General features: G+C 46.9%; 1 protein-coding gene across 10 annotated transcripts in view; it reads left to right on the top strand.

Annotated features, from left to right (window-relative positions):
* Window positions 1-23271, top strand: part of Katnip (katanin interacting protein) — a 176469-nt gene that overhangs the window by 69366 nt on the left and 83832 nt on the right. For 9 of the 10 annotated variants that reach the window (XM_027404700.2, XM_027404697.2, XM_027404704.2 and 6 more), the window contains 2 exons: window positions 589-686; window positions 9758-9889. In XM_027404700.2, coding sequence (XP_027260501.1) covers window positions 589-686; window positions 9758-9889 — 230 coding nt within the window. The remainder of the gene's footprint in view (window positions 1-588; window positions 687-9757; window positions 9890-23271) is intronic. The other variant, XM_035442230.1, reaches the window with a different exon arrangement.

Here is a 23271-nt window from a genome sequence, read left to right as displayed (position 1 = left end):
CCAAGCCATTGTATCCTGAAAAAATAAAAACAACAACAAAGGGACAAGAAGAGAAAGTGATATCGCCAAATAGTCCCCTAAGAGAGCCACTGCAGTATTTTAAACACATAGTTTATCAGGAGCTTCATAGTCCCTGTGGCTAAGAAGGAATGCCATGGCTCTTCTAGCTCTTATTTTGGGCATGCTGCTAATTTGGTACAATTACAGAAAATGGGATTTTCTGAACTTGGGACCCCAGCAATATATTCATTCATTCCTCAAATATGTTTCCATTCGCCCCTTTTACACATGGCGGCCTGCTGTAGGAACTACAACTGACGTCTATATTTTGGTGATTGCTCTTTGTGTCTGCAGAGCTACCTAATAGGATATTAGACCTGTCATTTTATGGAATGGGCATTCTGTGACTCTCACACTTCCTTCCTGCTGGGCATTGGCTTGCTTGCAGCTTGCTTCAATAGGACGACTCATGTCTTGTATGTATGACCTTGGGCAGCTGGACTGGATTGCAGATGTAGGCTTCAGAACAGCCAACAGTGTGAACTTGTCTTCCATGTCTCACCTGCCCCTTCTCTGTCTCTGGTGCAGATTATGGACGAAGAACCCTGTTCAGAGAAGCCGAAGAAGTCTTAAGACGCACCTCGAGGACAGCACCAGGGAAGGTCCAGCGCCGAGGATGGCACCAGGTCTGGAAGTAGGGGCAGAGCCAGGAGCATGGCTCTGCACTTGATTAGGATGGTCAAGTGGCCCTCCTGAGTGTTTAAGCCCCTATGGGCTTGGTGGCTGTCGAACACCCTGTCTGCATGGAGTGGCTTTTGGGGTACCTGCCCTGCTGCAGGTTCCTCCATCCGCCTGGGACCTCCAGATCCCACAGGGAAGTGTAGTAAGAGCAGAATCAGGCTCATTCTTGAGGGCTCATTTATCCACTTGCTTTTTATTGAATACCTACTATGTGCCAGGCATGGCCAGAGATAAAGCAATCAATCAGGACAGAGCCCTGCCCGGTGAACTGAGGTGGGCTTTTAGGTGGCTGCTGATGTTGCTGAGGCATAGTCTGCATTTCTGAGTCCTGCCCCTGAGTCTCAGTTCTGCCTCAGTTATACACAATCTCTCTGTTTTGCACAGCATACTCAGAGCCTGGCTTTTCATGTTGTCCACTCTTATAGGATACAGAGGAGACAGGTGCTTAGAAAAACTCAGTGACCTGCCCAAGGTTATAGCTAAGAAGTGCCAGAATCATGACATAGGACCAGATCTTTGGCTCTGAGTTCTATATTCTTTCCCAACTAAACCTTGCTATGGTCCCTTGCTAGCTTCCCTAGGGGATGGTTCTGACTTTGTATGGAGCTGCCTAATATACCCAAGTGTCACTATATGCTATGTGTGTACTGAGGTTGAATCATGGGCTTTTAGCTCCTGTTGTACCTTTTGCACATCCAGATGGCCTCAAGGACCATGTACAACATAGATTGGGAGGCTTAGGTAGGGGCTCATTATCATTATTAATCTGGGTATGGGGGAAATTGGGCATTGTGTTCTACAGTAGACTGCAGTAAAAGTTTTCATGTACTTGCTACCTAGCATGTCTTCACAGCAACCCAATTGGTTGATGTTTGTCCTCATGGTGCTGCTGTAGAAATTGAGGCCCAGGAAGCCAAAAGTACTTGTCCTGGGTCACATAACCCCTAAGGGAAGAAGCAGGGTTGGGGTATGGAATGGGCCTGTTGCTGTGGACTCTTTGGTCTTCATACCTGTGCATATTGGAAACAGTTGTGCCTGCGTTAGCTGGGGTCTGAAGAGCAGGCCTACAGGGCACCAGCCTGGGCGCTTGTGTCTGTCCCCAGCCATGAATGTTAATTTCTTGTTAATGAGGCCTTTCTTGCCTGCCTCACTCCACACAGCTCTTCTGCTTGTTTGGAGTGCTTCCTATTATCACGAGCCATATTTGTGTCTTAGACTGTGACTTAATGGCTGGCCCCAGAGTCTGTCCAATTTAAAAGACTTGGCCTAAGATTAATTAGCATCCCTCCCATCTCTCCTGTGGCTCCCCACTTCACAAGACTTAATCAGGGCTAATTTCCCCTTGCCTCCCAAAGCTGCTCTGCTATAATTGCCCTTCTGCACTGCAGCAGTCAGGGGTCACTCAGTGCCTAACAATAGGGACAGCTGTCTGAGTGGAAAGCTGGCCAGGCTGGGAGTGGTGTGTGCATAGTCCTAGGGCTAGTGAGCTGGGCCAGCTTGGAGGAGGGGCCTCCAGCCCACACTGCACAGCTGTCTGCCCTGGAGACTTGATGCCCAGAACAACTGGGAGAGTGGGGACAACCTCTGGGATGCCAAGACAGATCCTGTTCTGTGACCTGGCCTGTGTGGGATGGAGTTGAAAAGCCTGTTGCGTTCAGGGCAGTGCTCAGAAATAACAGCGATCCACCCTTCTTCTCCCCTCCTTGCATCTGTTCTCCCTGTATTGGGCAATGTGATTGACTGGAACTCCTTTGCACACAGACCCTGAGCCATGAGAGGCCACTGATACCACCCTCAGGGTCCCAGCACCTTGGCAGAGCAGAAGTCATGTCATCATTTGGCTTATGTACTGTTTCTACTACCATACTTCTCTCCCCACCTGGCTTTTCAGGGTGTTTGAACTTGTGGCTCCTGGGAATGGAAGAGAATAGGCTTTGGGCTGTTCCTTTGGTGTGTGTTTTGGAGCTGGTAATGGACCTCACTGAACTTTGCCTTTATTATAGTCACAGCATCTTGAGGCTGTTGGAAAGGCATGTGTGTGGTGTGTCACAGGTGGTCTGTGAACAGTGCCCTTCTTCAGCAAGGTGCTCCTGGTGGCAGGTGATGCGGCTATGATGAGGTTAGTGCTTGCTGCTCCCTGGTTATACCACCCATCCTCTTGGTGTCTGATTTTTCATCTAGAGGATGGTCGATAAGGATTCCTGCCTCAGAAGGTAGCCATTGTCTGTGGAGGTTCCTGCCGTGCCTGGCACAGAGGTGATGAATTTGTAGTGTTTCTCATTGTTGGGGTTGATGGAGGGGTTGAGGGTTTCTCAGTCTGGAGGTTTCCAGGCTCTTCATTCTCACATTTCTACATATGTATTCATTTTATTTGGGGGGGGGAGAAGAGTGCATGTGAGCAGAGGCCAGAAGAAGGCATCGGCTCTAGATAATGGTAAATGTTTTTGTGTTGTTTTGGTTTTTTGGTTTTTCGAGATAGGGTTTCTCTGTGGCTTTGGAGGTGTTAAATGTTTTTTATTCTTTTGGCTTTTTGCTCTTTTTTGAGGAACCCGTTACCCAGCTTCCAAGTAAATCATACATGGAGGCTTATTCTTAGTTATGAGTGCCTGGCCTTAGCTTGGCTTGTTTTTAGCCTGCTTTTCTTATCTTAAATTAATCCATCTACCTCTTCCCTCTGGGCTTTTATCTTTCTTAATTCTGTATATCTTTATTAAACCATCAGGTATTTTAGACAAGCAAAGAGTCACAGCTTCAAAAGTTAATCAAGTACAGCATAAACAAAAGTCACACACCTGAAAATAATATTCTACCAGAGGTCTACTCTTCTATCCCTTTGGCCTGTCCCTTTGAGGCAGAGTCTCTTTAAATGAATCTGGGACTTGCATTTTCTCAGCTAGGCTGGAACACAGCAAGTGCTAGACACCCTCCTGTCTCTGCCCCCTCAGAGCTGGAGGATACTAACACCTCTCCACCACAATCCACTGTGCCTTTGCTCAGGAGGTCCTCTATGTTTCATAGTGTGGGAATCCAAACTCCAGTCCTCACAACTGCTCGGTGATCTCTCCTGACTGCTGACTGCTGACTTGTCTCTTCTGCTGCCTGCTTCTTATCTCTGACCTTGCTTCCTCAGCCCTGGCAGAGGAAGGAGCACCTTGATGTTTTGGATCCTTAATGCTGGGTTGTGAGTTGCAAGTGAAGCAGGCCAGCCCTGCTGCCCTGGAACTCAGGTAGGAGTGAGGGACAGGCCAGGACAGTAGTGACCAACAAGTAGATGACAAGTGCTATGAAGGAGAGCGATGCGTACAGGAGGGATAGTGACAGGCAGCAGAGGTGCCCAGGGGCCCTGGAGCAGACCTGAGTGTGAGGATCAGTGGTCTCCTTGGAAAGACAGCAGAGTGTGATGGAAAGTGTTAGCAGTTGTCAGTGCATGGTGATGGATAGGAAGCAAGCGTTGGGGGCCTGGGTCACAGTTGCATTGCCAATCACACAGGCTAAGAAGTCCGGACAACAGACTGAGTGGAAGGGCTCTGGGAAGCACCAAGATAGGAGAAGCTGCCTTTGGAAAGCTCTTGGCTGCTGTGTGCAGATAGGACCATTCTATTCACTCCCACTACTTCCCTTACCCCAGGGCTTGCAGGAGCTCTGAGGCTATGTTCCTGAATCCATACAGCTCTTCTCTGCCCTTTTCTACAGTCCCACTCTCTTCCCTGTCCTCTGGCTCCAGTGACCCACTGTACCCCTCCAGGTCCATTTCTCACTCCTGGATCAGTTGAAACTTTCAAGAGAAACTATTTGAGTGTCTTAGCTTATCTGTGTTACTCAGGCTGTGGCCTATGGTAGTTGTGGTAGTTGGCTTTGGCATGGTGCTGACTGCCACCTGAGTGGGCTATATGACTCAAGGTCACCTGGTGCTAATCCTGTTTGGCCTTGAACAGTCTGGGAGTGGGGGCATGATTATAACTTATGGTCTAGGATTCCGGAGTCAGGCAGTATAGCCTTGGTGTACCATTACAATGAGAACGTTACATCCTCTGATCCTAAGAAGTGGAGTTAAGTGGACAGTATCCCCAAGATAGAAAGTGTCAGAGACAGGTCTCAGGTTCCACAGAAGAGAGATGGCACAGTCTCGGCCCTCGTGCTTCTGGAGTTTTAAATTTTTAATTCTTTATTTACTTTTTTAAAAAGTTGAAATGAGGTCTCTTATAGCCCATGCTGGTCTTGAACTCACTATATAGTTGAGGCTACCCTTGAAGTCTTGATCCTCCTTATGCACCTCTCTCATTCTGGGGTTACAGCTTTGAGACACCATGCCCAGCTGTTTCCATCCTTTTGGCTGGGCTCCTCTGTCTTTGGGGGTAGCCAGATGGAAGCAGGTGGTTAAGGTGGCAGGGTCCCCAGTAGTCAGTGGCTAGTTCTTAAAAGCCAACCTATCAGGAATAGGGCCATGGCCCTGTCCCAGTTTCAAGGTTTCTTTTATACTGCAGGGCCCAGCACAAAGAGCCAATGAAGTCACACTATCACTTCTGCTGGCCACAGCCTGGTGAGCTAGGACTTAATTGTCACAGTATAGTCTTAGCCTTGTTGACAGCAGCAAACGGCACCTCCAAAGCTGCTGCTCTCTGATCCTGGGTCCCCTCACTTCTCATGTCCCTGTCCCAGTCTCATAGTCTCCCCTCTTCCTGACAGTCTCACCTCTTCCTTCAGGGTTGAATTCCCTTCTTCTGAGTCTAGACCAGCAAGTGGAAAGCACTTTGGTGCCTACTGACCACAATAGAAAGGGCTTTCCCAGGAGTGCAGGCCTGAAGCTCACTTAGCCAGGAGGCTGTGGAACCACCCATGATGCTCCTGTTCTTGGGGATAACCAGAGGGAGGCAGGTAGTTAAGATAACAATGTCCCCATTAGCCAGTGGCCAATTCTTCAGAGCTGCCCCACCAGGAATGGGACTATGCTCCTGTCCCAGTTTCAGGGTTTCTCTTATACTGCTGAGCCCACCATAAAAGGCCAGTGGGGTCACACTATCATGTCTGCTGGTCATGGTCTGGTCAGTAGTGGGGTTGGGGGCTCTAGAGCTTGATGCAGATGCTCCTATGCCACCACCTTACTGCGGAGCGGCCTGCAGGTGATATCCTGGCATTTATCCCTACTGGCCTTTCCCTTGCTGCTTCTGGGCCTTAGATCTCTCTGCCGCCATCAGTGGATTAAGATTTATGGCTTCCTCAGCCTTGTAATACTTGGGTAGACAGTGGCCTAATCAACAGAGCTGCCGTTTACCAAAATGCTGTCAGCTTTGATGAACGTCACTGGCTCTCGGCATTAAATCGGTAGTGAAGGGATTGGCCTTCCAGTGATTTACTGTGGGCTAGACTCCCAGGAAAGGTCTCCACAGAAGGTTTGCTGTGGGATGAAAGTGGCCTTGGCTGTCCCTCACTGCAACATCTGCTTCCTGGGTTGCTGCAGCCCTATGAGCATCTACAATACAGCTCACCTCTAGGTTGTGAAGCTGAGTCCCGTTGCCACCTTCTGACTTCTGAGCATGTCAAGAGCTGACAAACCTGGGAAGAGCTGATCCAAGACCAGCTCCTCACCCCAGCCTGCTTTGGGGGGCTTGGTAGAGCCCTTCCACCTCTAGAGGGCACCATTAACATATCACACAACCCGAACAAGCATGCAGGGCATCCCCTGTGCTTGCTCTTTTTGACAGTACACTTCAATGCACCCTCTTAGAACACTTTATGAGGAGGTGCAGAAGCCACACAAATAACTCCGGTTCTGAACTGGGTGGAGTGTGGGCTGAGCTTGAAGTGAGCAGCTTTGGGAGGTTTGTGTGGAGAGGTTTTTAAATCCTCCTCCAGGATAGGTACTGTAAAGGTCTGCCAGGGTCTGGGTTTGTAAGTAGGCAGCAAAGAGCAGCCACTCATAACCACCCACTCCTGGTAAAGAAGTGTGCCAATTGAGGAGCCAGCCCAGAGCATCATCCTTCCATGCAAGGTGGGAGGTGGGAGGCCAAGAGCATGCTTGGGGCTGGGGCTGGGTTGGAATCTGCCAGCCTTGGTGTAGGTGGGGCCATCCCCCAGGTTGTGGGCAGAGGAGGCTCCCCTGGCTAGGGTGGGAGAGCAGGCCAGATGGCAGCTATTTATTACCCTCCGAGCACCCACTCAGTGTTGTGAGCACTTTTTGGACCACAGAGTTAATTTCAGCACAGTTGCTTCATAATCTGTTCACTATGGTGCAGAGTGGACTCAGGGACAGGGCACAGGTGTCTGGAATGTAGTGTGGTTGGAGCTTCATGTCAGCCTGCTGACTAAGGGCCTTAGGGCTGACCACAAAGCCATGTTTGCATATCGGGCTTCATTGGGAAGCTCTGCTGTGCCGAGCTGCCGGGGAGGAGGCTGGGGAGTTGCTGCAGGGCTATGATCCTGGCTCCTTGCTGGATGTTGAGTTCCTTCTTCGATTGTGCCAACCCAGAGACCAGCCAAGCTGCACCTCCCACTGTCACTTGCCAGCTTCCTTTCGGGCAGGCCTCAATCTCTGCCCCCCCCCCCCCCGCTGGGCTTTTCCTGTGCCCCAGGATGCCAAGGTGGCCCCCAGAAGCTCCTCACATACTGCCCTGAGTCTTGCATCTGTCCTGTTCCCAGGAACTATCTCTTAGTATAGTGGGCAGGAGAGAGAGGTGGTATCTGCAGCTCTGGCTTACATCACATGTTCCATCATCCCTCAGTGGAGGAACTCAGTTCTACCAGAGCCACCAGGATCAGTGGCTGGTATGAGTTCCCAAGAAAGAACTACAGTGCTTTCTCCAGAGGCAAGGGGCAGGGCAGACAGGCAGTGTGTGTCCAGGCTTGTCTGCATTTTTAGGAAAGAGGGGAGGAAAATATGACAGGTCCACAGGCAGCATTCAGACAGAAGTAGCAAAGCCCTGGTCCAAGCCCTCCCCTTTCTAGAGAAAGGACCAGAAGGCCTTAAAGGGTCTGGATGGCTGGTGATCCCAGATATCTCCTGCTTGGCCTGCCCTAAGTCTGTGGCCAGTCACTTCCTTTTATCTCATCTTTTCCTGGACAATAGGCCCCAGTGTTAGGATGTTGCTGAGTGGTCCTTGGAGAAGAGCATACCATGTCTTCCTTAGCCTGGAGACAAGAACAAAGTTGCAAAGTCTAGAAGGAAGCCATCCACAGCTAGAGCTGGACTCCCCTCCCCCCTGCTTTGGTGTGAAGAAAGGTGGGGACAATAAGGATGTGTGGAGAATCATCCCAAGGCATTAAAAATGATCCAATGATTCTTCTTGTTTCTCTATTGGAACATTTTCCTTGTTCTCATAGACAGTTGCCTATTCCATCCTCACCCTTGAGCCACACATGGACTGAGGGCAAAGAGACAAACAATCCCACAGAGACACAGGAAGGGGTTTCTGTGGGCTCAGCTGGACTGACAGGACCCTGGCAGTGTCTCTGATTGGCTCAACAGTCACACATGATAGATGTGCAGGGATTAGTGTCGGAGCCTTGCATGGTGAGTGTATCAAGTAAGGTCTGGGCTTGCTAACAGTGGCTTGAATGATGTGACAACAGATGTCACCTGTCAGCTGACTAAGTCCTTTTTGTTCTACTCAGGTGGAAAGCATGAGTGAGCAGGGAGTAGCTTCTAATATGGCAGTCCTGGGCCTGAGGGAGAACTAAGGTGCTTCTCCAGAAGGCAAAAGACAGGACAGACAGGCAGGCTTGCAGGCTGTACTGACAGACCCTGAGAGTCAGAGATTTAGGCTCCAGGTCTCATAAGACAGAGGCAGCTCTCAGAGCTCAGGTGAGAGGCTCCCTGTTCTGAGTATCTATTGTCAGTAGTCAGGCACTCAGAAGCCAGTGAGACCCTGAGCTCTAAGCACTCAGGCAGCAGCCTGTGTTCAAGCTCTGCAGTCAGCTATGTGGGATTCTCAGTGGCTACCATGGCTAGTGGTAAAGCTCTCAAGACCATGAGCTTTTGGAGTTGGCAGCTTCCAAAAACTCTTCTAGAAACCAAGACCTGCAGCATCTTGCCTACCATCGTTGGTGCCTTCATAGCCTTGGCTCACGGCCTGCTATTTTTCTCCACACTGCACTGTCCTCAGTCATCTCCCCACCCCCACTCTGCCCCACCCACTCTCTGGAACTCTCTAGCTGCTTTTTTTTGCCACTGGCTGCAGCTGCCACCGCCTCTGCTGGCCCTCTTTGTGTCACCAATTCAGCCCACTCTAACCAGGATAAAAATCACAAGTGGGAAAAGCTTTCTGTGTGGTCTGATGTTGCAACATCTGGGGGCAGTAGGGGAGCGTCTCCTTGCTAATTCTGAAGGATTGCTGAGCTGGGCATGGAGCACTCGCATCATTCCCTGTGACCCACACCTTTTATTGTTCATATGGGTCCTTTGGTCCTTCCTAGCTGCACAAGGGTGAGCTGTGTGTGTGTGTGTGGGGGGGGTGGTAGTACTGTGCATACCTACCACATGAGCACTGAGGAATAAAGGGAAATGGAGTTATGGGAGTTCTGCCAACACCTGGCACAGGTAAAGAAAGATGCAAAGAAGTTTTGAAAGAAGGAAGGCTGCAGCAAGGGCAGCTTGTGTAATCCAAAGAGCTTTGCAAACATTCTGTCCATTTCACTTTAGCACACCTACAGTGTATCGGCCAGGCTTTCCCTGGCCAGTTAGCTCACAAGGCCCTTTGGGAAAAGCCTAACACCTATAAAAATTCTACTAAAAAATAATCATTAAAATTCTGAAAATTTTGCAAATATAAATAAGAAAGACGCAGGGGTGGTATGATCCTGATTAAGCTATAACTGCTGAGCTAGGGATAGTGGCCCCAGTGGTAATTCCAGTACTCAGGAGACTGAGACAGAAAGATAGCCTAGACTAAAGAGGCCTGATCTTTAAAAAAAATCCTGTCCTGCTCAGAGACAGTACCCCTGAACCCTATTCTTGTGGGCCACTGTCCTTGAGCAGAATGGTATCTGTTCTCATTTTAACACTCTGAATTTCTGTGTCCAGAAATCCGTGCAGATCAGAACTGAAGCTGGCCTTCGGCTCCATATTGAACCTCCTCTGGATTGTTCAGAAGATTTTGAGTCACCTAAGGATGTGACTGGCAAGGCCAAGGATGCCACTGTAGACCACACACAGGTAGGGACTGGTCTCAAACTCGGGGCTCCCATAAAACTGGGGCCTGGTGCAGTGCTCTTTCCAACACCTACTTTGACTGTTATTATTCCTACCACGTCTCATACATTAAAAAAAATGTGTGGTGAGGGATGGGGGGACAACACATGAAGAACATGTGGAGGTCAAAGGACAACTTTAAGGAGTCGTATCTTTCCTACTGTGGGTTCCTGGGATTGAACTCAGGTCATTAGGGTGGTACAGCAGGCACTTTTACCTGCTGAGCCATGTTGCCTGCCTTCATCTCACACATTCTGATGCATAGAGCATGGGCCCCACATCTGTGTTCATGGGTGGGTCATCTAACATCTAATCACTCAAAATGGAGAAGGGGCTGAGAGGGGAGACCAGTATAACAGGATTTTTTTTGGGGGGGGGGTGTCCACCAACTAGCTCCCAAATCATGACATGGAGACTTATTATTTGTTATGAATGCTCAGCGTTAGCTTAGGCTCATTTCTTGCTACCTCCTATAACTTAGCTTGTTTTTCTTCATCTTCATTTTGCCTCAGGGCTTTTTACCTTTCTTTCATTCTGTATGTCCTACTCTGTGTTGTTGGAATTCAAATGACAGAAAGAGGAAGGATCTGGGAATGCTGTCCAGGAAACCCACTCTGACCTCTGTTCTATGTTTGCAGTTCCTTATTTGCTCAAAAGGGAGACACAGGGAAGGAACTGGGACCATGCTGCTCCCATGCTGTTTAAAAAGGATCTATGTACACATTACACACATGGATTTTGTTTTCTTTTTCTTTCTTTTAATAGTGTGTGTGTGTGTGTGTGTGTCCTGCAGTTCGTATGGGAGGTCCGAAGTCAACATTATGGACTCAATTCTCTTTCCCCCTTTATGTGGGGCCCAGGTGATGAGCTCAGGTCATCAGGTTTGCACAACTAGCACCTTTACCCACTGAGCCTCCTCCAATGTTTCTTCTCTTCTCTTCTCCCCCTTCTTTTTTATGTAGTTCCAGCTACCCTCAAATCCAAGACTTTCCTACTAGAACCACCACACCTGGCTCACCATTTGCTTTTGAACCCACCACCAGTCCCCTGATTGGGACCAGTCTGTACAAAAGAAACCTTCATTTTCTTTCAGCTGGCTCTTAGCCATGTTCAGCCTGTTACAGTCCAACCCTCACACCATGTCCCAGAGTGCTGTGTGCCCTTTGAGCTGGGGATCAGAGTTGTTTGCCCATGGGGAAGCACCTGGCACCTTCTGTTAAATGGATACCTTGTTCCTCTTTGGCAGGCTCCCAGAGCCCTGCACTCTGGACAGCAGCGTCCCTCCCAGGCTTCTCCTGCCCTCAGCATTAACAGCATTCCTCATGCACATGCTCAGTTGCAGCCCCTGCTGCTCTGCCAGCACTTTATGTTCCCCACTGTGAGCACCTGATTATATTTCTTTCTTGCCTTTCCCCCCCCCCCCCCCCCGACATCTTGAGAGGGCTCTCCTTAAGGCTTCACAGTCAATTTCCCCTTGGAGTTATTTCCCTGCAAAAGGAGAGAGAGAAACAGTGGCTTACTTGCCTGCCACAGCAGAAAGAAGCATTGAGAGATGCCATCTGCACAGGGACAGAGAAACTCAGGGCCTGGCTAAATATACCCAGCTTGGCACGAAGCAAGGGAGGCCTGAGCTGGAGCGGAAGGAACCCTTCTCTGCAGAGAGGCTGTGTACCTCACCTTTGCTGACTGAACATGCCAACCTTTTGCCTTCCATCATAGCCTGTGAACTTCAGTTTCTTGGTAGCTTTGAGTTCACAGACTGGCATGCTGGAGGCGTGCTCTATCAGCCCCTGTGTGCTGCATTGCACGGAACTGTGGGAAGACTGAAGCAGTTGACACTGATGCAATCAGGAGATTCCGTGTTATTAGCTGAATTGGGGATTTCATACTTTAAAAACAATCACAGTTTTTTTTGTTTGTTTGTTTGTTTGTTTAGCTTTGGTTTGGTTTTTAGTTTTTCAAGGCAGGGTTTTTCTGTGTAGCCCTGGCTGTCCTGGAATTCCTTTGTAGACCAAGCTAACCTCAAATTCATAGAGCTCCACCTGCCTTTGCCTCCTGGGTACTGGGATTAAAGGGTGTGCCACCACCCCCCTGGCTAGTAAAAAATAAAAAATCCAAATATAAAAGCATATAGTGTTTCAGGAGGTGACAGGGCTTGTGGAAACAGTGGAGCAGAGTTTTTGTTTAATACTGAGGCATGACCTCTGATGAGGTAGTAATGAAATGGGACCCTCAGGAGTGTGAGGGAGTGAGCCTGTGGGGCAGTGTCCCAGGCAAAAGAAACAGAGAATGCAAAGGCCCTGAGGTAAGGAGGGAGGAAGGAAGTAGGGGAGGGTTTGAAGGAGCAGCTGTGAGTCAGGATGATAGGTCTAGGGGACTGTGATAGAGACAGAATTTTCCTTATGTTGGACAAGAAGCCTTCATAGGGTTCTGAGCAGTTTTCCAACTCTGGCAAACAGAGGGTAACTCTTTCTAGAGATTTCAAACCCAGTGCCTGGACAGTGTGTGTGCTGCCATGGGTAACAGTCTCCATTTGCAGAAGTGGCTTCTTTAGGAATCAATAATCAACCCAAAATGTCTAATAATAGACAAAAAATTAAAGTTTAAAATAAAAAATTGTATTTATTGTTTTTGTGTTGGGGGAGCACACATGTGTGGAGGTCAGAGGACAGCTTTCAGGAGTCAGTTCTCTCCTTCAGCCTTGGGATCTGAGGACTGAACACAGGCTATCAGGCTTGAACCAGGCCAGTGCCTTTACCCACTGAGCCATCTTTCCATCCCAAAAGTCTCCTTAGACCCCTGCTATCCTGAGCATCACTGTCTGGACAGCATATAGATGCCCTGCCCATTGTGTGTGTTGGGGGGTGTTCGTTCTCAATCTCAGGAGAGACTTCCCAATTTAGTGATCCCTGGGCCCTGTTTTAAGAGTCCTATGAAGGTGTGCCTACTGGGACAGCTTTCAGAAGGCCTTCACTGCTTTTCTTTCCATTGTGTATTAGTTTCATTTCTGTTGCTATGATAAAGTACCCTGACAAAAACAGTTTCAGGAAGAAAGGGTTATTTTAGCTTAGAATTTGGGGTTACAGGCTGTCAATAGCAGGGATGTCAAAGTGGCAGGAACTTGAAGCAGCAAGTCTCATTACATTCACAGTCAAGAGCAGAGAGCAATGAATGAATTTCTGCCTGTTGGTACTCAGCTCTCTTTCTCCACCTTACATAGTTGAGGATCCCCAGTCTAGGGAATGGTGCTACCCACAGTGAGTAGTTCTTCTCATTTCAATTAATACAATCAAGACAACGTCCACAGCCCAGCTTGATCTAGACACTAGATCATTGACACACTCCCCAGTGATTCTAGGTTGTGTCAGGTTGTCAGTACCAGCCATCACAGTGTGGGTCCCACAGTAAGGTAAGGATTTTATACCCACAGCTACAGCCTAGTGTCCTTATTACTCCTATGTGCTGACATCTAAAGGCTGCCATTGGCCAGGCATCCCCAGAGGTGCTGCCCCACCGCACCAGGAGCTATAGCAGGCCTCTTCAGACAGTGAGACTTACAAAGCAAGGGCTGACCTGCAGGGAAAGTATGTTGCATGGGTACTCCTGGTACCACAACTTTTGAGCAAGTACCTTCTTTCACTTGTTCTTAGTTTTTGGTGGTATTGTAGGGTTGAACATAGGTCCTTCATATGTTAGACAAGAGCCTTCCTGAGCTATAACCCCAGCCCTTTTTTAAATTTTAAGACAGGGCCTTGACAGGTTGGCTTTGAGCTCACTCTATAGCCAAGCAGGCCTTTACCTTGCAATTCTCCTGCCTCAGCCTTCTGAGTAGCTAGGCTTCTCTCCCATATTTTTATTGCTAATTTAGCATAAGTGGGGTTTTGTCATCCATCCTATTTGATAATTCCACTTTTTTTTTTGACTTCACAACACAACATGGCTGTCTTTCCACAACGGTAACTCAATCAACCAGTAGCTTAGAGCATTGTTTGGGGAGTACTGGCTTGGTCACGTACTGGCTATGTCTTTAGTGGTTTTGACAGATGGAAAGGGGATGCTCAGATCAGCTGTGGGAGTGAGAGTAGAAGGTATTGGTTAGGAGAGGCAGGAGGCAGGGGGAACAGCAAAAGAGCAAGACCCCCACACACTCAGACAGAGAGGTGCTGGTGTCGTGCAGGATCTATCTGCATGCTTGTGCCTAGGGTGCCAATTCTCCCACCAGCTCCAAGCCCTGCAACTTTCATTTCTCCCCTCTGAACACACAGGGACATCCTAATGCTCCCCCCTGCAGCAGGGACAAAGACAGGAGTCTCTTAATGATTCAGGATGCAGTGGTAAGATGGACTTTGAGCATTCACAGCAGAGCTCCTGAGTGAGTCTGGAAATGACCCAGCTGAATGGCAGGATTACATTAGCATAAAAGCCTCTGTCAGCTGTGGAGATGCTTCGTTTGTAGAGTGCTTGCTGCACAAGCATGAAGATTTGAGTTCAGATCTCCAGAAACCATGTAAAAATCGAGGCATGGTGTGCTCATTTGTAACCCTAGTGCTGAAGACAAGAGTAATCCATGAGGCTTTCTACCCAGGCAAGCTAGCCAAATCAATGAGCTTCAGATTCAGTGAGAGACACTGTCTAAAGAAATATGAGAGAGATAGTGACTGAGGAAGACACCCAGTGTCAATCTCTGACTTCTACATATATGTGCATGACTGTGTACACACCTACAGAGCACACATACACACACCCCTTTGGTGCACCCATCAGACATCACACATAACACCCAAGAAGTCTGAGCTCATGGTGGATTTTGAAGTGACAGAGCTCACACTGCATAAGCACTGAGTAGCACACTGGTTGAGGTTGTAATGTCCATTACCACAGTCTGTGAGCTGGGTGCTAGGGATTTGAAGTAAGGAACAAAGAGACCTGTATTGGATGCCAGGGCCTGGGACTCTCCTTGGTCTACGGAGGTGCAGTCACAGGCCAGGAACTGCACTGGGCTGGTTCTGTTCCAGAAGGTGCCATCAGCTGTTGTGACTGTTATTGATGCTGAGCCTGGGAGCCAGGTATGCAGCAGGGCCACCCATCAGTGCTGCTTCATGGCACTTCCCACAGCGATAGAGAGAGATTCCTCTTAGCTGAATCTCTCCCTGGTGAGTGCACAGCTGAGAATGGCAGTGAGAAATGCCAAAATCAAATGAGGATCAGCCAGGCAAACCTGAATGAAGGGCCGCTCTACAAACAGCTGTACTAGAGTCTTGAAAAACATCAGAGACACTAAGACAAGTAAAGGCAAGGAATGCTCTAGGTTAAAGAGTAGAGACGGGCACTACAGCTGTGTGCAGTGAGATCCTGGGCCTGGGAGGGACTGTGGAGGTTTGGGGGAAAGTCAGTAATTGCCAAATTTGAGGAGTTGATAAATTTGAAGATAGATGACATTGTATATGTCACAATATTGGATTGATGTTAAATTTCCTGAGTATGATTTTTTTTAACTGTGGTCTTTTCAGAAAATACCCTTATTTTTCTTTTCTTTTAAAAAAAGGATTTATTTATTCTCATTTTATGTGTATGAGTATTTTGCCTGCATGTAGACTAACCACGAATGCTTTGTGCCTATGGAGGCTAGAAGAAGGTGTTGGATTCCCTGTAACTGGAGTTATACACTTGTGAGCTTGTGAGCCACTGTGTGGGTGCTAGGAGTGGAACCCAGATCCTTTGGAAGAGCAGCCAGTGCTCTTAACCATTGAGCCTTCTCTCCAGCCCCCAGGAAGACATTCTTATTCTTAGAAGACTTGTGCAGACAGAGTATAGAAGACAAAAGAGAGGGTCATGGTGTTATAAACACAACAAAGTAAAGACTGTACTTAATGTGGGTGGCAGAATGATAACAGTTGGTGAATGTAGGCGAAAGATATCTGGGTGCCCATTATGCTAGTTTGATAAATTGTGGATTTTACATTTTTCAAAATAAGTTTTAAATAATTAAAAGGCTAGGGCTGGGAAGATTGCTCATTGGGTAACATACTTGCTATACAAGCATGAGGACCTGAGTTAGAATTCCGAAAACAAATGTAAAGCCAGTTGAGGTAGTCAGTGCTCCTACTGGGAGGTGGAGGCTGACACAGGAGACTCCCAGAAGCTTCTCAGCTAGCCTGGCATACACAATAGTAAACAACAAAGACTGTTTCAAGCAAGGTGTGAGGTAATGACCCGAGGTTGTCTTCTACCTTGCCCTCCATATCCATACTGTAGCAAGAACCACCACTCTTCCCACTCCAACACAGACAGACAGGCAGGCAGACAAATGCACGCAAGCACGCATGGCCTACTTGCTCTGCTTTATCAGAATCAAGTCCCTGTGAAGGATGGTGGAAGTAAGAAGCCAGACAGGAGCACGGTGGCATCCAATCCATGTCCTCTCCCCATTGTGATGTCTGCCAAGTGCTGCACTGAAGGGAGTGCCTGAGTTCCTCCCCAGTGAGATGCATAATCTACAGTTAGTTCCAAGTAAAGAGTAAACAATGAGCAAACCCTGTTGAGGCTTAATTTGTAAGATAACAGCATTTGCACACAGGTCATAACCCAGAAACTCCTGGTACTTGGGAACTGAGCCTGCAGATTAGAACCCACTTCACCCACTGGGCCATCTCGTTGGTCTCAAATTGACAACTCTTTTTTTCCCTCTAAAATTATATTCTTAATTATGCATATGTACATGAACCTGTTTGGAGGTATGTGCACGTGAGTACAGGTACCCATGGAGGCTAGAGGCATTTGGTCACTCTACAACTGGAGGTATAGTTGGCTCTGAGCACAGGGAACCAAACTCAGATTCCCTGGAAGAACAGTCGTACATGCTCTTAACCCCTGAGCGCTCTCTCCAGGCTCTAAAATGATCAACCTCTAAGAGAAACCAAGGCACAAGGAAAGATACAAGTTCTATTAGGTTATATTTGTCAGAGTTACTATTGTTGTGGTGGACACCATGATCAAAAGCAACTTGGGGAGAAAAGGATTTATTTGGCTTACATACAGGGTCACAGTCCATTGAGGGGAAACCAAGGCAGGAACTCAAACAAACCAGATGGGAACCTGGAGGCAGGAGATTATGCAGAGACCATGGAGGAGTGCTGCTTACTGGTTTGCTTCCCCACCTCTACTCCCTGCTTGCTCAACCTGCTTTCTTATAGAACCCACTACCACCAGCCCGGGGTGGCCCCACCTATGATGGGCTGGGTCCAATCCACATCAGTCACTAATAAGAAAATGCCGTGTAGGTCTGCCCTATAGCCAGATCTTATGGAGGCATTTTCTCAACCGAGGTTTCCTTTTCTCAGATGACTTTAACTTGTGTCCTTGACATAAAACTATCCAGCACATGGGATGAATAATAATGTCAAGATCTTAGAGATTTCAAAGCAGTTTCATTTTCTTGTTTGTTAGGACAGGATATGGCTATATAGCCCAGACTAGCTTCAAACTCTCAATTCTCCTAATTCAGCCTTCAGAGCACTAGAATAGCCTATGTGTTGGTGCTGGATGGTTTTGTGTCAATATGATACAAGCTAAAGTCATCAGAGAGGAAGAACCTCAATTAAGAAAATGCCTCCATAAGATCCAGCTGTAGGCAAACCTGTAGTGCATTTTCTTAATTAACGATTGATGGAGGAGAACCCAGCCAATGGTGGGTGGTACCATCCCTCGGCTGGTAGCAGATTGAGAAAGCCATAGGGAGCAAGCCAATAAGTAGCACTCCTCCATGGCTTATGCATCAGCTACTATCTCTAGGTTTCTGCCCTCGTTTTTGAGTTCCTGACTTTACCTCCTACTGTGATGGACTGTCATCTGGAAGTGTAAGCTGAATAAACCCTTTCCTCCCCTTGGTCATGTTGTTTCATCACAGCAACAGAAACCTTATCTAAGACAGTGTCCTACCACCACCTACCTTCAATAAGTTTTAAAGATGGAACCTCCAGTCAGGAGGAAGATTATGTACAGTTCCAATTGGTCCAGGCAGGTTGGCAAGGTGTTTTATAAGAGGGATGTGAAAATCTTTTCCCCAAAATATTTGTGTGTGTATGTGTGTAGGGGTGGGGGCATTATGTTTGAAGAGCCACAAAAGGGCAGAAGGTGTTGGATCCCCTGGAACTGAAGTTACACAGGTGGTTATGAGTTGCTGTGTGGATGCTGGGAATTGAAATGAACCATCTCTCCAGCTCCTGGGATCTGATAACTTAAAGAATACACACAAGTGAGTTTTCAGAGGGGAGTGGTGGTAAAGGGAGGGAGTGGGGGGTGAGTGTGGTGGCTCTCTGTGAGACAGGAATGTTGTAATTGATGAAAACAGCTTGTTGAACATAATTACAAGGTGTGACAGTTCTTGGCATGGTGGACTTGAGTGTGTCTAGAGAAGGAAGCTTGGCTTGTACAAGGTCAAAGCTGAATTAAACATAGTGGGTTTCGGTGCTGATGGTAAGGTGCATGCTTAGCTTGCATGAGGCCTGGGTTCACTGGTAACCCAAAATAGTTATCTTTGCATAAAACAATTCACTTTTGTTGTTTGGCTTTTTGAGACAGACTGGCATTGAACTTAAGATCTGGCTGTCTCAGCCTCCCAGTGCTAGAATAATAGATATATTTTGTTTTTGCACTTTTACCACATTCAGAAACATAATTCAGCCAGGCAGTTGGTGGCACACACCTTTAATCTCAGCACTCAGGAGACAGAGGCAGGCAGATTTTTGTGAGTTCGAGGCCAGCCTCGTCTACAAAACAGCTACCAGGACAACCAGGACTGTTACACAGACAAACCCTGTCTAGAAAAACCACAAAATAAAACAAAAAAGCATAATTCAGACCAGAAAGGGGGTGGAGAACAATGCCAACAAGATAGAGTTGGGTAGGAATGGTCTTATTAGTTAAGAACTGAAAAATAAGTGCTGAAATTCAAGATAAGAAGGAGCCACAGCAATGGATAGGCAGAGAAGCTTCCTCTCCCCAGGCCTTCAGCTGACCCATGTGGCCCACTGTGGTCATCACTGTTGCTGTCTCACTCTTAACTAGAAAACTTTTTTTTTTCTGAAAATGCACATCAAGCTTTCCCCAGTTTGTCTCTGCTCTGTGTTGGGTGTCATGACAATTCAGCTGTGTCTCCTGGTTCCCTGAGGCCCAACAGAACATGATGGAGATCCATCAAGCCGAAGGGAGTAATTGACCTGTCATAAACCTTCTGAGGGGCCTTGGCTAAGTCACCTTTCTTTGAAGCCCCATTTCCTTTTCCTCTTTCTGCCATCTCTGAACTTGAGGCTCCCAGGTTGTAGAAGAACATCTCATATTCCAAACTTTGTGTCAGCAGAGAAGGCATGCTATTCACAGGGCATGTCTCATCCTGGGAATTGTCCTATAGGAAACCCACAGGCTAACATATCTCCTAGTCCCAGACCCTAGCTTTGTCCTGCTTCCCTGTATGCTTTTGGACTTTATTGGGTTTTTCTTTTTGATTTTTTTCAAACAAGGTCTCGCCGTGCAACTCTGACTATCCTGGAACTCATTATGTAGACCAGGCTGGCCTCAAACTCACAGAAGTCCTCTTGCCTCCCCTCCTGATGCTAAGAATAAAGGTGTGTGCATGCCTAGCTATGTTTTTGAACCTTAGCAAACTGCCTGGCATAGTTGGCATGCAAACAAATCTTTGTTAAGCAAGGGAATTGAATAATTGAGTAATGGGTCATCGAGAGGAAGATGGGTATGTATGGCACAAGTGTTCAGGAGGCACACTGTCACATTGCATCACCTTGGCGTAATTATGGTGACATTACTTTCTGAGCTTTGAGGAAGGACAGATGAGATTGTAAAGAGGGACCAGCAAAATGGCCGCGCAGTAAAGGCAATTGCCTGAGTATGATTCCTGGCACCTAAATGGTAGAGGGAAAGAACTGACTCTCATGCATTGTTGTCCTTTGACCTCCATATGCATGCCATGGTATGTGTGTATCCCTTGCTCCCCACATATATACAAATGGATGAATAAATGTAATGAACTTTGTTTTTAAAACTTAAAAGACATTTTTTGTCCTATTTAAGGTGGAATAGACAGTAGGGAGTTGGGATAGGTATCCTAAATTTAAAGTATAGTTTAAATCACATGACTCAAAATCAAGGCATAGAAGAAGTGATCAGGACTGCCAAGGACAGCTATAGTAAGCTGTCACCATAAAATGCAAGGACCTATGGAGTCAAGCTTTCTCTGGTTTTAACTGAAGCCAGGTAGCTGATGAGAGGTGTTTAATTTTGTAAAAAATGTTTATTTTTGTTTTACGTATATAGGTGCTTTGCCTGCATGTTATGTCTGTGCAACACAACGTGCAGGGCCCTCAGAGACTGGAAGAGGGCAATGGATCCCCTGGAACTGGAGGTCCAGAGAATTGTGAGGAGCCACGAAGGTGCTGGGAATTGAACCCAGGTCCTCTGAAAGAGCAGCCAGTGCTTTTAACCATTGAGCCACTGCTCCAAACCCAGATATCCTCCATTAATTTATGTTGATAATTAATTCATAATTTCCTGCGTTCCAAACAAACAACTACAGGCCAGATTTAGCCCTTATAACACCAACTTCTAACTTCCATTTTAGACTGAAAGCTTTGATAGTTTGGTGAAAGAAGAGGACTTTCTCCTTCCCAGTAGCACTAGAACTAGCCTCTGTGCTACCCAGGACCATTAGGGCAGCCAGAGATGCCCAGCCAGACAGCTCAGAATAAAGCACAGACTGGCCAATGGCTTAGTAGGCCCTGAGCCAGTGGGGCAGCAGCAGGAGGCCAGCAGGGCAGGGCTGGTGCAATGCTGAGCTTGAATGATGCATGCACATTACAGCTATGCTGAGCCGGCACTAATGGGGCATCCGGAAGGGGCCACATGGCCACCCAGCACCCATACAGGCCTATGCAAATGAAGCTGCCAGATGGAATGTGGTCACTAAAGCAGCTTTTCCAATTTATCAACAATAAAGAGTGACCTCCCAGTCAATAATGGTATAAATGGTCTGGCTTATGCCTCACAAGTATAGCCTACTTAGAATTTCTTAAGTATTTTGCATTCTTTTCTGTCATTTTATATAACTGCTAATGTGTAAGTGCTTTCTCATTAAGAAGATTCAAACAATCTAGAAGTGTACCTGAAAAAGGCTCTTCTTTTGGCTGGATTGAGCCATGTGTAACCCATTCAGTCATCTATCTGTTTACTCATTTTTTATTTCATGTCATTTTAGACTTTATTTCTTCCTTCCCTAAACATTTTGGTTTATTTAGTTCAAGATTCCTACTCCTCCCTTCTCCTATTAACCAGATCCGCAAGTTCATTGTTCACCCACCTCAGCCCTTGTCTTAGTCACTGTTCTACTGCTGTGAAGGGACCATGACTAAGACAACTCTTAGGAAAGAAAACATTTAACTGGGGGCTGGCTTACAGTTTCAGAGGGTTGGTCCCTTATCATCATGTCAGGGAGCATGGCAGCATGAATGGCACTGGAATAGTAGCTGAGAGCTACATTCTGGTCTACAGACTGATAGAGTGTGTGACACTGGGCCAGGCTTGGGCTTTTGAAAACCCAAGTGTGTCACCCCCAGTGACATACTTCAGCTTTCTCCAACAAGGCCACACTTTCTAGACCTTCTCAAACAGTGCCTATGCACTCAAATATATAAACCTATGGGAGCTATTCTCATTCAAACCACTACAGCTCTGTTCTCTACTCTGTAGGTGAAAAGGTTGAGTTTACCCTCTGCACATGTCACTGTCTTCATCCTGCATACCTCACTGTAATGCTGCTGTTATCTTTTATTTCTAATAAACCTAGGGTTTTACAGGAGTTTTCCTCTTCTTAATTTTAAAGGTTTTCTCGACATTCTGAGTAAATAGATTTTGTTTTCTAATTTTGCCTTTCCTGTTAATCTCCAGTTGGCTGCATTAGGGTAGCTTGTTTGATTTTCTGGTTTGGAAGTTCCTGAGGTCTGATTCGTGGCCACCAGTTCATTGTTATGAATCCTCTTTGATATTTCAAAAGAATAATCATTCTCTTTTTGGTGTAAAGTTCTCAGTGTATCTATTAAATTCAGTCATGTTATGTGGTGATTTGAATGAGAATGTTCCCCACAGGCTCATGTATTTGAACACTTGGTCACAGTTGGTGTCACTGTCTGGGAAGACTGTTGAAGGAAGTATGTCATTAGAGGGGGGCTTTGATAGTTTAAAGACTTGTGTGATTCCGAGTTCTCTCTCTCTCTCTCTCTCTCTCTCTCTCTCTCTCTCTCTCTCTCTCTCTCCCTCCCTCCCTCTCTCTCTCTCTCTCTGTCTGTCTGTCTGTCTGTCTGTGGAGAGTCATTAAGGATGACACTCAGAACTGACCCCTGACCTACCCACATGCACATGTGCACACAAGTCCACATGTCCTCTCCCCACGTCCCCATCTCATCTCACAAACCTAGAGATTCAGAGTAAGATCTGGAGGAGGATGAAGTGCATAGAGTTTGTTTGTGGTTCTGAGGTTAGTCTCCGGGCCTCAAGCACACAAGGCAAGCACCCCACTGCTCAGCTGCAGTCCCAGGCCAGCATTTGTATCTTGAATAAGCCTTCCTAGAAATGCTTGTTAACCAGCTCCTGCCATAAGTCTGCTGTTGCTCTGTTTCATCAGGCTGATTTTCACAAATGTGTCCATTTTTTTTTTTTACATCACTTTAGTTTTACATTGTCTGTTAAATTCTTGTCTTTTTGTCTATGATGCTATCAAGATGACTTTTCATGGAATGTACCTTTCATCTGTATGAATATATCAGTGTCAATGTCTTTGCCCATTAAAAGTAGGTGAGAGGACTTGAGAGATGGCTCAGCAATAGTTAAGAGCACTGGTCGCTCTTGTAGAAGACCTTAGCTCGATTCTCAACACCCACATGGCAGCTCACAACTATCTATAACTCCAGTCCTGGGGGATCTGATGCTTTCTCTGGCTTCCACAGGCACTACACACATGTGGTGCACAGATATACATGCAGGCAAACACCCATACACATAAACATTTAAAAATGAAGAAAAACATAGTAGTTGAGGCTGCTTCATCTGAGTGTTTATCCTCTAGATCTTGATTTGGACAATATTGTCTACACCGCTCCACCAGTAGATTTTGTGTGGTGCTTTTCTTTTTGTCTTTGTGACACTGTATTCTTCTGAAGTCACTTGGCATGATTTGTAGCATACTTAATTAGTCACCCTTTGGTGCTCTTCTTGACTTAATTTATCTTTCTAAAACGTTAATGCTGAAATTAGAAGTTATAAGATTGCTAGCTGCCTCTTTT

This window comes from Cricetulus griseus, chromosome 3 (assembly GCF_003668045.3).
Source record: "Cricetulus griseus strain 17A/GY chromosome 3, alternate assembly CriGri-PICRH-1.0, whole genome shotgun sequence".
Lineage (NCBI taxonomy): Eukaryota > Metazoa > Chordata > Mammalia > Rodentia > Cricetidae > Cricetulus > Cricetulus griseus.
The sequence above is the reverse complement of the archived record's forward strand: the minus strand, read 5'-3'. Positions and strand labels throughout refer to the sequence as shown.